Source organism: Cupressus sempervirens, chromosome 4, assembly GCF_028749045.1.
Source record: "Cupressus sempervirens isolate cs-2001-9-10 chromosome 4, ASM2874904v1, whole genome shotgun sequence".
NCBI classification, from domain to species: Eukaryota; Viridiplantae; Streptophyta; class Pinopsida; order Cupressales; family Cupressaceae; genus Cupressus; species Cupressus sempervirens.
Window position 1 is genome coordinate 373,607,427 of NC_143121.1, and position 12,466 is coordinate 373,619,892.

The window sequence follows — 12,466 nt, forward strand, 5'->3', positions numbered from 1 at the left end:
AATTTAAAAGGTTTAAATTATATTTATTTGATTTAATAATAATTTATTTAAGAGTTTCATTTTTATAATAAACTCTAAATGTATTATTAGTTAAATTAATAAATAGTTTTAGGCATGTGTGGGCCTGTATCTAGTTCCTAAAACTATTTCATTGTGGCCTTCACTGGTTGGTAGCTCGCAAGCTTCATTCCTCGCTAGGTTGCCTTGTAGGTCTAAACTCTCCATAAAAAAATGTGAAAGTTTGCGCATGAAATTAAAATAAAATAAAATAATTAAGAAAAAGGTTTTGCGTGAGTGTAAAATCGAAACCCTAAAGGGAGTAAGCTCTTTATTAAGAGATTAGAGCTTGTTTCTCTGCACATAGATTTGGAGGAGCCAATTTTAGAGAAGAGAGCTTTTGAAAGAGAGGCAATTTTCTTGCGAGCTCCCTACATCCATTTGTTTAACATCAGATCTAGGTAGCATCTTGTGGGTTTTGTGCAGTAGTTTCTTTCTTTGAAATCTTTGTCTTCTCTATCTTTGTCATGGAAGTGTATTCAATATTTATTTTGGGTTGAAACCCTTGTTTGTGAATTTATTGTTCTTTGCTTCAAAAAAATCTATAAAAATTTAAGGTTAGAAACCATTATTTGATATATTTGGTGATTCATAATTGAATTAATTGTAATTGAATTGATTGCTATACTAGGTTTACATTGGAAAATTATTAAAAATATATATATATTTATATAATTACCACACTAATTTATAATTACTATGATAACTATGAAAATATAAGAATCAATTAATTAATTAATAAAAAAAGATCTTGCGGGGGGCATGTATTTGGTTTGTTTTAAATTAAAAATAGTAATGTATAATGGTGGGTTGGGGCCAAACACACCCCCCTCCCTACTACCCCCCCCCCCCCCAACCCCCCATTTCCTTTTTACTCATTGCAGTGATTGCAATGGTAGCCAAGGTTGTCGTGCAATCCTTGACTATTGCAGTGGTCAAAGCTACCAAAGCAACTAGACCATGCATAGGCCTAGGGCCATGTGGCAACCACCCCATAGGTCAAGGATTGCTTTTTATTATATATGCTTGTTGTTTTTTTTTATCTTAAAAAAAAAATGGCAAACATAGTGAAACTTTAGGTTAACTTATTTTGGGTTCCCTGGTAGGGCATTGCATTATTACTCCAAAATTGACCTCTAATCTAGTTATTATTAGATAATTATAAGGCTTGGTGATGAGTAGAAGACAACATTTAAAACCAATGAGTGATTGTATGAATGAATTTTCATGCCCTTTGAGTTGAGAAATGTTCCAAGAACATTCATGAGATTGATGAATGAGGCCCTTGTGCAATTTTCAGGGCAATTTTCTATTGGCTATCTTCATGACATATTGTTATATAATAGGTCATAAGAAGAGCATTTGGAACATCTTAGTTTGGTGATACAAAATCTTAAAGAGGAGAAATTAAAGACCAAATTACAAAATAGTGAGTTCTTCAAAATCAAGTTGGTGTATTTGGATTTCTTATATCAAAAGGTTGTCTTAAGATGAATCCATCAAAGGTGGATCCCATATTGAATTGGCTAACTCTAAGAACAACATGTGAAGTGAGGATTTTCCATGGCCTTGCAATCTTTTATAGGAAGTGTGTCAAAGATTTAAGTCAAAGTGGAGTCAAGTGCAAGTTTGAGTGGACTAAAGCTACAAAATATAGATTCTAATTCCTAAAGAAAAAATAATAGAATTATGTTTTTCTTTTTATTGATAAAAGGATATTGCTCTTTTTGTATTATATATTAATTTTATTAAATTATATTTTTCCCTATTCAAAGTGCATGCACCAGAGGAAAAAGAATGGAGAAGAAAACCCACAATATGGCCCAAGATCGAAGTCTTATTCTAGAGTATATTGTAGGCTTACTTTCGATACACCATTTTCAAACTTTTAAAGTTGACCTCATAAAGAGTTTCCCTAAATGATTATGGTTTTCCCTAACCATATTTCTATGAAGTTTCAATGTTCTAAGGTATTTGAATTAGAGGTTCCATGGATTCAACTTTTGACTATTAGAAAATTTAGTTTCGCTATAGACACATGTTTTGTGAAGATCTGTTGTCTATGAAGATTGAATAAAGGCCAAGAAACATAATAGATGAAAGTCCCAAATGTAGATCTAAAATTGGAAGGAAAGCACATGAAGAGGTGAATAGAAGAACAAATCTATTCCAAGAAAAGAGCAAAATGTTTACTAAATGGAGAAGCCATTTTCAAATTTTCCATTGGAGAAGCAAATTTTTCAATTTTTGCCAAAGGGAAAAACATAGTGGAAAACTCATTTTCCACTATGCCTTTCACAGTCAAAGTTCAATTTTCCACATGAGGAGAGGAAAGGAAAATCTAAATCCATAATGAAGATATATGGGATCTAGTATCAAGATCACTCTAGAAAAGTAATTTATGACTCAATCTACATCAAAATTGTGCCCACTACATGGAAGTAGAGAGTTGAAGATTGGCTATGCATTGCACACTCAAAAATGGAATTTGCACCAAGTATCAAATCAACAATAGAGAGATGGAAAAGAGCTCTCAATTGATTAAAAAAAGAATGATAATCTAATAATGATTTATCTCTTGAAGATTTGGACATCAACATGACATTAAATATGAAGTGGAAAATTCATTTTCTACTATGCCTTTCGCAGTTAGGTTGGAGTTTTCCATAAAAGGGAGAAGGTAAAAGTTAAATTTCCACCAAGAATGAATTGGAGTGTTCAATAACTAGTGACCTGATAGAAAAGAAGAAGTATTACTTGTTAACTATTTACAAAGCGTAGGTGTTACTAGAATGTGCAAATTTCACCTACAACAAAGAAGCAGAAAACTGAGAACTTGGTACACTTTTTGACCTCCATTTGAGATTTATTGCCATAGGCATTCCAGGGACTCACTCCCAAAATTCAGCATAGAATCAACATGGTAAGCATGGAAGATGCCATACTAGCAAATTGAAGACATCTGGGTTACAAAGCATGCGAAAGAAGAGTGACTAGAAACTTTATTTTATCAATTCTAATTTTGTAACAATCATATAGACTACCATTCAGTAGCTCATATCTTTTGATTTGGTGATTATTTTTATGATCACTTTAGTTAGAATGCAAAAAATTAGGTTTGGAAAAACATATCGAAAAATGAGCTCGATCCAACAATGGAAGAAAAAGATATATCCCCTGAAACATGACACATTTTTACTAGTAGCAATATTTATTTTTCTATCTATCCAACAAAGGAAAGATTTTGATATTAATTTAACATATTCAAATGTCAATTGTTAAAATATAATTTAAATATTTTAAGATATTTAATTATTAACTTTAATGTTAATAATAATATCAATTTTCAAAAGGAAAAAGATGAGAAATCAAAGAGACAAGACTTAGTTACAGAACTGAAAAGTCACTAGAAGAAACCAAACGGTTGCTAGAGAATGTATTTATTGTAAAACCTCTTTGTTAGAGAGGGGATGGGATTTTTCTTCTACAAACAGTCGGAGAGCTAGAGTAGAGGGGATAAACCATTTTATTTTGGCATTTCACTTTATGTATTGGAGTTTTATGTTTTGATCTCTATAATTGATTTGACATTAAATTACAGGAAAATAAAATTAGAGCATTTTATTTGTGTGTTGAAAATAAAGAAGGATTTCATTTTTGAATCTGAGTATTTGAGTGTTATCTCTTTGATCATAATCAATCAGAAAATTATTTGAGTTTTGAGCACTTTCTTGCATCTTGAGTCAAAAGTTGAATCTATTGTGAATCAAAGAATTAGTATTGATTCCTATCATAGAAATTAGATCAGATTTCTCTTCTTTCTACATTACATTTGCATAAGTAGTATCCATATTGCATCACCAATCCCAAGGAATCAAAAGTATTGTGAATTCTTGGGGTTGGTTAGGTTCAAAATTGTATTTCACTGCCTAAAATTAGTTCTGTCTAGGGATGGCTTGGTTTTCCTCTTCCATTCTTAGGTAAGAATGTACCCAATTAGTTTAGGAATTAAACAAATTCATTTCATATTATTCATAAGGGAGTTGTACCTTTCAATTCAGAGGAAATCTATCAACTCAATGATATATTATCTAACTATTGGTAGATGATCATTTCTTTCAGATTTGAGCATTTGGGAGTTTATTGAAAAAGAACAATTTGTTTACGAACTTATTTTTGGTGATTCTACTAGGGAAGTGGAAAAGAAGATTAGTGCTGAAGATTATTTCCTTAGTTTTATTATTATCTTTGCTATCTAGAGATTGGTGACTCTGTTATTGATTCTCATAATTTTTGGTTGAGGAGTCTCGTGTTTTCATTTTCAGAATTATTATTATCTCTACTTGTAGGAGATTGGTAACTCTATTATTAAAGGACCATGCCTATTGAAATTGTGAAAGGAAGGAGGCTAGGCCCTTCCTTTATTGAACTTCATAAAAGTTGCAAAAATGCAAAATTGCAAAGTTGTAACTATTGCAATTTATTGAAGGTGAATAGTCACCTTTTTTTCCCCTATAGAGATGCCTTCATGGAAGGTCATGAGCCATCTTCCATGCTTGATAATGTATGTAGGATGACTATTTAACAAGCTAATGAAGATTGTGACTTGGATTTGGTGGGAAAATTGTACTGTGTTTACTGGTAAGTTCATTATTTCTATGTACTTTTGTTCATACTCACATATTTTTTATTTAGGATGGACTAAGGAAGTTTTACACTAGATTTTTTCCATTGTGATTACACTAATATAGTAGTTTGATAATAAGATTGTGCTCTATATAGAATCTTGCACTCTCTATTTTCATTGGACTATAACTAGGGATTTCTTACTATGGACTATATCTCACCTTAGAAACTCTGCAACTATGGGGTTACAAGGAAGAAAGGGAGATAATTTTGTGTATAATCTATTTTTTCATTCAAACTATTTTCTTCCCACCTTTATCATGTTATGCACTATCATGTAAGCTAGAAATTCTTATATGTGACTAGCTATGGTTTACTTCTATAATGTTACTGAAGATTGGGAAAGGTGATAGCTCATGGGGTAGCTTCTTCAAGACATACTTGGAATATCAAAACTAAAACTATGAAATCCAACATTTAGACCACATGTTGTTCTAGAAGCTTTAAAACAACATATTCCCTAATTTTTAGGCTTTAAACCTTAAAATCTAGGGTTCTATGGTTTAGTGGCCCACAAGTAGCTCAGGGACCTAGATCTTTAAAATCTTATAGAACTCCGAAATGGGTGTTAGAATATCCATTTTACTCCTTGGGTGATTTGGATAGATTTTGAGTTATAGTCCTAAAACTTGATTAAGAGATGTAATTGTTTTAGGTTTGTTTTGTAGTTTCTCTTTGTGAGCATTGGAAATTAATATTATAAACATAGAGATGAGTGATTCTAAATTTATTGAGTTTCCTAAAGCCTCTTCCATACTTATGGGAAACCCTTGTGAATTTGTAGTTGACAGATCCTAGGGAGTGCTTCTGTGAATTGCTTGGAAGGTGAAGAGTCAACTAGGAGATTGGTGAAGCCTTAAGAGTGGTTATAGAAATAAGTAATTTTGTGGTGATAGGTGGAGATGTGAGCATCTATACCTTTTCTAATCCAATTTTACTTGCATCACACAAGGGGAGCATTTTTAGGGCCTAGGGTAACATATGGTCTCATCCCTAACCTCAGATAAAGGATGAGGTTACCCCCCACCTTAGCTATTTTTTGGCATGTGGCCCCCTCAAGATCTCAAGTACATAGTTTTTATCAACTTTTTTTGAATGGATGAGCAAAAAAATAGTAGTTTAAGTGTGAAAAGGAGCTTAAAACTAGAGAGGGGAGAATATAAGAGAGTAGATCATACCTCTACTCATGATTAGGAAAGAAAGAGAAATCAAGGAGGATGTCTTAGATCCTACCCTAAATTCACCTAGGAAAGAGATGGAAATTGAAATAATTGTGTGCAAAGTGAAACTTTACTATGCAAACACACTAAATAGGAGCTAAACAATCACTAAATTGAAGTGCTCCTAATTTAGAATGGTATGTGCTTCATTTTCATTTCCTCCAAAACCTTTTTTTGTTCTATATTAATATATGTTTGATTCCTTATCGATATGGACACTTTTAAATATAACTACCAAAAGAGATCAATTTTTAGGTTGGAGATTGCATTTGAAAATATCTCTAAACTATGGCAAGATTATTTTTCATTGTAAATCACATTTTACTTATAGCCACTTGAAAAACCCACTTTTTCTCAAAAATTAAGAGAAGGTCCTCTTTTTATTAGTGGCTAGAGGAAATGCATCATCATCAATTCATTTGGGTTGATCCTCATTCTTTAGTGTCCCTTAATCATAGTACACCTTCCGTTAAACTGTCACTTTGAATGATGCTTCAAGATCTCCTCCCATCTTTCCTTAAGGTGTGTACTTGACATTTTGTAAATTATTATGGCCCATTTTTCAATAATAGTTGGTTCTACCACTACATCTCTTCCTTGGCTCAAATTTGTACTTAATTCAACCTCATCACTAGGATATTATGCATTTGTTGCTTTCAGGGTTGTCTAACAAATATGGGTAATGGTTCATCTCCTTAGTTCTCATAACATGATTCATTGAAAATTTTAGATCATGTAGATAATAATAGGCTTGTAAGATAAAATTATGTTTCAAATAAAATAAAGTCATAAAAAAAAATATTATTTATATGATCCTATGATCCTATGACTTAAGACATTAATATAAACTTTAAAATATTTTTTTATCTAATAGTAATTTTTATACTATTATTTTTTAATAAAATTAATATCATTATACTAACTAAAATTATACATTAAATAAAAATCTTAATTAATATTTTTATAAATTAAAGCATACATGATAAATAAAATAAAATATACATAAATATATTTTCATTTCTTATAAATACTCTATACCTTAAAAACTCATACATGAATATTGTCCCCTAATTATACCATATCTTAAAAAACCTCCATCTTATTCCATGAACATGCTTGCTAAGAATATACCACATCTTACTATAATGAGTGGACTAGATACCATATTTTTTAAAATCTTCAACCTCTAGTGCTTATTAAAAATATACTTCAATATAATGAATTAAGTGAATATATTCTACAATCTCACTTTACCTATTTAAATCACTTTTTCTCATGTCTCCCAATCCCACTTACTTTACCTATTTAAATCACTTTTTCTCATGCTTCTCAATCCCACTTACAAAGAATATATCCATTTGTTAAAATTTCTCAAAATGTAGTTGAAAATAATATACCACTTCTTGATTTGTCTAGATTTAAAACATAGTTATATATTTATTAGTTTTTTAATTAATTAAATAAATATATTTTATTTTTTATTAAGGAGTTTTTTTTAAAGAATTATATAATAAATAGATCAATAGAATATTGAATTATTGTTATTTTATTATTATTATTAAAGTTATAAATCATATAGATTTGTTTCTTTAAAAAAGATTTAAATTTTTGTATATAGAACTACTTAAATTATGTTTGTTACAAACTACATATTATACAATTAGTAATATCTATTTAATTCTTGTTGAATCTATCCAATTTTATCTATTTTTTCAGATTGTTTGGGCACTCTCCTAGAATTAATTTAACTTGATGTTGAATTCCCTTATTTTCTTATCTATCTTTACTTAAATATGACAAAAGAAAACTTCTATTAAATTAATTTTATAATGACTAATTATAATTATGTGTCACCGTAACCATTAAGATTATGATAAAGCATTTTAATCTTTAAACTTCTCTCCTCCCATTTTCCTTTTGGTCTCTTCTAACTTACTCATATTATATTACAAAATAAAATAAAATTTATAAAATAATACGTCCTCTTTCTCTCTAAATTTTTTTTTTAAAATTAAGAACTGTACTAATACCAAAATATATATTTTAAAAAAATTGTGTAAAATAAACTGGCCACTTTGTGCTTTTCCGTGGGCCCTCTTTTCACCACTAGAATATTAAGGCTTATAATTGCGCAGATACGCCATGGAATAAAGATGGCATATATTCTGCAAGTCCCGAGAAACCCTGAAAATCAGCTCCATTATTAATAAGCTGACTAATTTTTACGTAAGGCACGCTTCAGGCAGCCCCCAAAACAGTTTATTCAGCGAAATGGAGGAGTCGCTGCTGGTTTCTTCTCAAAAACAATCTGCGAGAAGAAGAATCTAGAAGCTGACAACCTAGAACGACTTTGGAGATAAAATCCATTTGCTGTCTGCCATTTCCTGCAAAATAGAAGCCGGATTTTAAGCATTTTCTGTTTTATATTAGCAGGCTGAAGCTTTTTGCACTTTTTCTGCTACAAGGCTGCAGATCATTTCAAAACTGGAGCGTTTCCTGTTTTCTCCTACAAATCTGCGAAACATTTTCGAGACCGAAACTTTAAACTGTTGCAGTTCAGGCAAGGCTTTTTTTAAAACTATTTAGAAATATTTATAAATTTGCAAGCAACTTTTGGCTCAGTCAAGCTGTGTTCTTTGAAAAGGCTCGTCATAGAGAAATCATGGAAAAGTGAAAATTGATTCTTTTAAATGTTTTAAGGATTTTCTATCTGGCGAACCGTCTTCCTCACGGAGAAATATTTCTTCAGAATAGGGGATATACAGATTGAAAGATTTAGATTAAAATCAAATTTTTTTTCGAGTCAGAGCTAAAGCAATCAAATATCACTGAGATATATGCAATTACATTTAAAAGTTCCAATCTCTTATGAGACTAGGAATCCTAGTTAAGCCTGAGACATCCAAAAAGTTTAGATAGATAGAGGTAAATAGATAGTCCAAAGTTTCTATCATAATTAAATCCTTCAATAGGAAAATGAAACAAAACATCAAAGTAGATGATAATAACAAAAGTGTCAACCTTTTCTAAGTTTGTGTGGAAAAGGAGGAAATTGTGTTTTTATATAGAGGCAACATTGTCTTTGGTTCCATAAGACAAATGGAGGAGGATGATAAAAATATAAAAGAATAGAATCTATATATTTTGCATAGAACAATTTATATAAAAGCAGGCTTGGAATTTGACAGTAGCATAAATATTGATTGTCAATTTTTGTTGAATAATCTAATAATTCTTTTAAATTTTAATATTTAATTAATATAATATTATAAGTATAAATAGATAAATATATTTTCTAAATTTATATACTAATATTTTAAATAAATTAAATAAATTTATATAATACGTCTATAATGAATTTTAAAAGTTTATTAATAATTAAAGAAATAAAATAATAGTATTTGTTTATTTTATGCTATTAGAACAATTTACATTAAAAATACTTGAATTTGTTGGAATAAAGAATAAGACAAATAAATTTACTCAATTAAATGATTAATAAATGTGTATTCTGATATTAAACAAGGGGCACAAGCGCCAAAGTTCTTGCCTTCATGATTTTATGGTTGATTGAAGTAGGTTTTGGTTAAAATATAATGTATTTAGTTTAGTAAAATAACAAATAAATAGTAATGACAAATAGAATATTATAGTGGTAAGCTAAATTAAATTACAGAGTATAGTCAGTATATTATTAAATTATATAACTGCAATGATATATATTAATTAAAATAGTAAAAGAATATATAAATAAATATTATAGTATATGGTAAATTAAAATTAGATGACATCGTAAAGAACATTTATGATACCAAAGATATTTATGAACTAATTATATATAAGATATAGATAAAATTATATTATTTAAAAAAAAAAAAGTTAAATTGATTAATTTTAATGATGAAATTGTTTGATATATCTTGTTTAAGCGATAAATTCATCTAATTGAATAAGGTGGAAAATATTCTTAAGCTTAAATCTAATGCATAAAAATAAATAAACATAAATTAATTTAACAATAACATTTATGCTTTAAAAAAACCAAACACACTTATCATAAATAAAATTGATAATATACAAAGCTAAACAATTTGAACTTTATTAAAATTGATACAAAATTAGTATTATGTATTTTAAAGTATAAATTAAAAATATCAATATAATAAAAATTATATATAAAAATAAAAAATAAACAATAAATCTATTAAAAGCATTGGTTTAGATATGTCAAAATAAAAGAAACTAAATTCTAATTTAAACTTATATATAAATTAAAATAAAAATAAATATGAAATTAAACTATATAAAAAATAATTTTTGGAAATTGACAATTTAAAAGAGTTAAAATGTTTATATTTGACTAAAATACCTATACTTGATTAAAATATCTATATTTAATAGCATTCTACAAATTACAAAAATAAACATCAATTAAAAGTGATTGTCTTTTTAAAAAAAAGTTTGTCCACTAGTCACAAATGTGGAAAAGATAAAATTGAAATTAATGCATTCATGAGGTGTTAGGAAAATGATTTTTTTTTAATAAAATTTATCCACTTGTCACGAGAAAAAAAAAGATAAAGTTGCAATTAATGCTTGCATTAATAGAGTTGTTGGAAAAAATAGATGTATTTTTGTTGAAAAAATTAAATTTTTTTATTGCCTTTTTCCATGATGAACCAATAAAGTTTTCAAAAAATTGTATTTTTCAATTTCAAAAAATCATGCAAATTACAAAACCTTCTGCAAACATTACTATATGAATGAAACCTAAAATCTCATTGGTGCAGCTATTAATACAATGGAACTAATAATGACCTCTAGCTTGCGTGTAACCGTTTCAAATTTTATCTTAAACTTTTTAATAATTCGCAAAGCTGTATGTGTAGCTTGCGTGTAACCGTTTCAAATTTTATCTTAAACTTTTTAATAATTCGCAAAGCTGTATGAAAAGATAGGTAACGAAATTAACAACTGTTCATAGCTTGCTAGAATATCGTAGTTGACAACTTCCATTTGCTTACACGGAACTGGGTGAGATCATCTTGAAACTCTGCGATAAGGCATCAATACAGAACTGGCTCAGATTCCTAACGAAAAGATAGAAGACACACGTCACATTATTCGAGTCTACTCGGGTTTGTTAAGCTTGCGTCCATCTCATTTTCCAATTTCACTTCATGAATTCTTTTGTTTTTAATTGTTTAATATGGTTTAAAACATTGGATCATCCCCGCATTAAAAACTGGCATCAAATTCAATTGAATTAAGCATCCTAAATTTAGATGCTTATGACAAAACTATAATAATTTATAAATTGTCTGTAAGTTTCAATGGCGTTTGCTTCACAAATTCCAAGCTTGGATTTGCATGGCCACATCATGACATTGATCTCTTCCAAATCAGTCAATGAAAATTAGAATATGTTTCTCTAAGTGTATATTTAGGTCCCCTCATAAAAGGGAAGAAGCCCGTAAAAACTAACGTTCACTATTTGTGTGTTCAGCCCTCTTATTATGCTCCAGAGTGCTGACTTATATTTAATCTGAACAGACCTGCAGGACAGTACCGCAGATTGATTTCTTAAATAGTTATTTTGGTGCTCGCTAGTATAAAGCATGGCCCCAAAGCCCTTGGACTGTGAAAATATCAATGAGAATGTGAAGAACTGTGCATATGCTGTCAGAGGAGAGCTCTTTCTACGGGCTTCCCAGCTTGAGAGGGAAGGCAAAAAGGTATTTATATTTTTATTTCAAATTATGAACCTTAGAGAAGTGACATATAGCCATTACAAATCAAAATTTCTGGGAAATGACCACTGTACTATTTTTCCAAAGTAAAACTATGTTATGAGGTCCACCTATTCTTACCCTGGATACAGGTTTGATCCGTACAAGATCTAAATTATGGTTTAATGCAGTTTCCGGGCCTGGTGAGGCTGAAAATGTGACTGTGGGTGGGAACCTAAACAGAACCTAGGGTGCCAACATGGAACCCATGATGCTTTTCCTTCTAATTGAAATTTGCTTCTTTTTCCTTTTTTTTAGTAATCTCGAACACATATAGCAGATTGATGTTATTGTAGGTTTTCTCTGGATCCATTATTTACACATATGACGCATTATTAAGCTTATTTTGTTTGTATTGGTGGCCACACTATCTTGGATAAACAAAATTTGCTAGATTTGAGTAATGGTGGATTTTAACTAAACATTAGATGGGTACTTATGTGTCGCAGATTATACCAGCTGAAGTTGTTTTTTGTGTTCAATGATAGATTAAAAAAATGACATATTGAAGCATGCTTTGATTTGTCTAGAAATCTTCTTGCCTGCTTAGGATATTAGCCGAAACATATGTCAAAGCTTAAGCAGTTTAAACATTTGTATTTGAGGTGTGTTGGAACAGAAAATCCATAGAGAACAGAGTTTTCATAGTTTCTAGTTCCCATTTTGCTCGTGAGCGGTAGTAGAACTCATATTAATTGTCCAAATGTTTTCTTT

The 12,466-nt window shown here is 29.6% G+C and overlaps 1 protein-coding gene across 2 annotated transcripts in view; it reads left to right on the forward strand.

The window, feature by feature from the left end:
* Positions 1 to 8,196: 8,196 nt before the first annotated feature.
* LOC149561630 (glutamate--glyoxylate aminotransferase 2-like) overlaps positions 8,197 to 12,466 on the forward strand; it is a 108,582-nt gene continuing 104,312 nt past the window's right edge. Inside the window, exons 1-2 of one of the 2 annotated variants that reach the window (XM_089825212.1) lie at positions 8,197 to 8,523; positions 11,517 to 11,698. In XM_089825212.1, the coding sequence (XP_089681338.1) occupies positions 11,582 to 11,698 (117 nt within the window). In that variant the 5' untranslated portion in view covers positions 8,197 to 8,523; positions 11,517 to 11,581. Of the gene's footprint in view, positions 8,524 to 10,749; positions 11,102 to 11,516; positions 11,699 to 12,466 lie in introns of those variants that run through there. The other variant, XM_089825211.1, reaches the window with a different exon arrangement.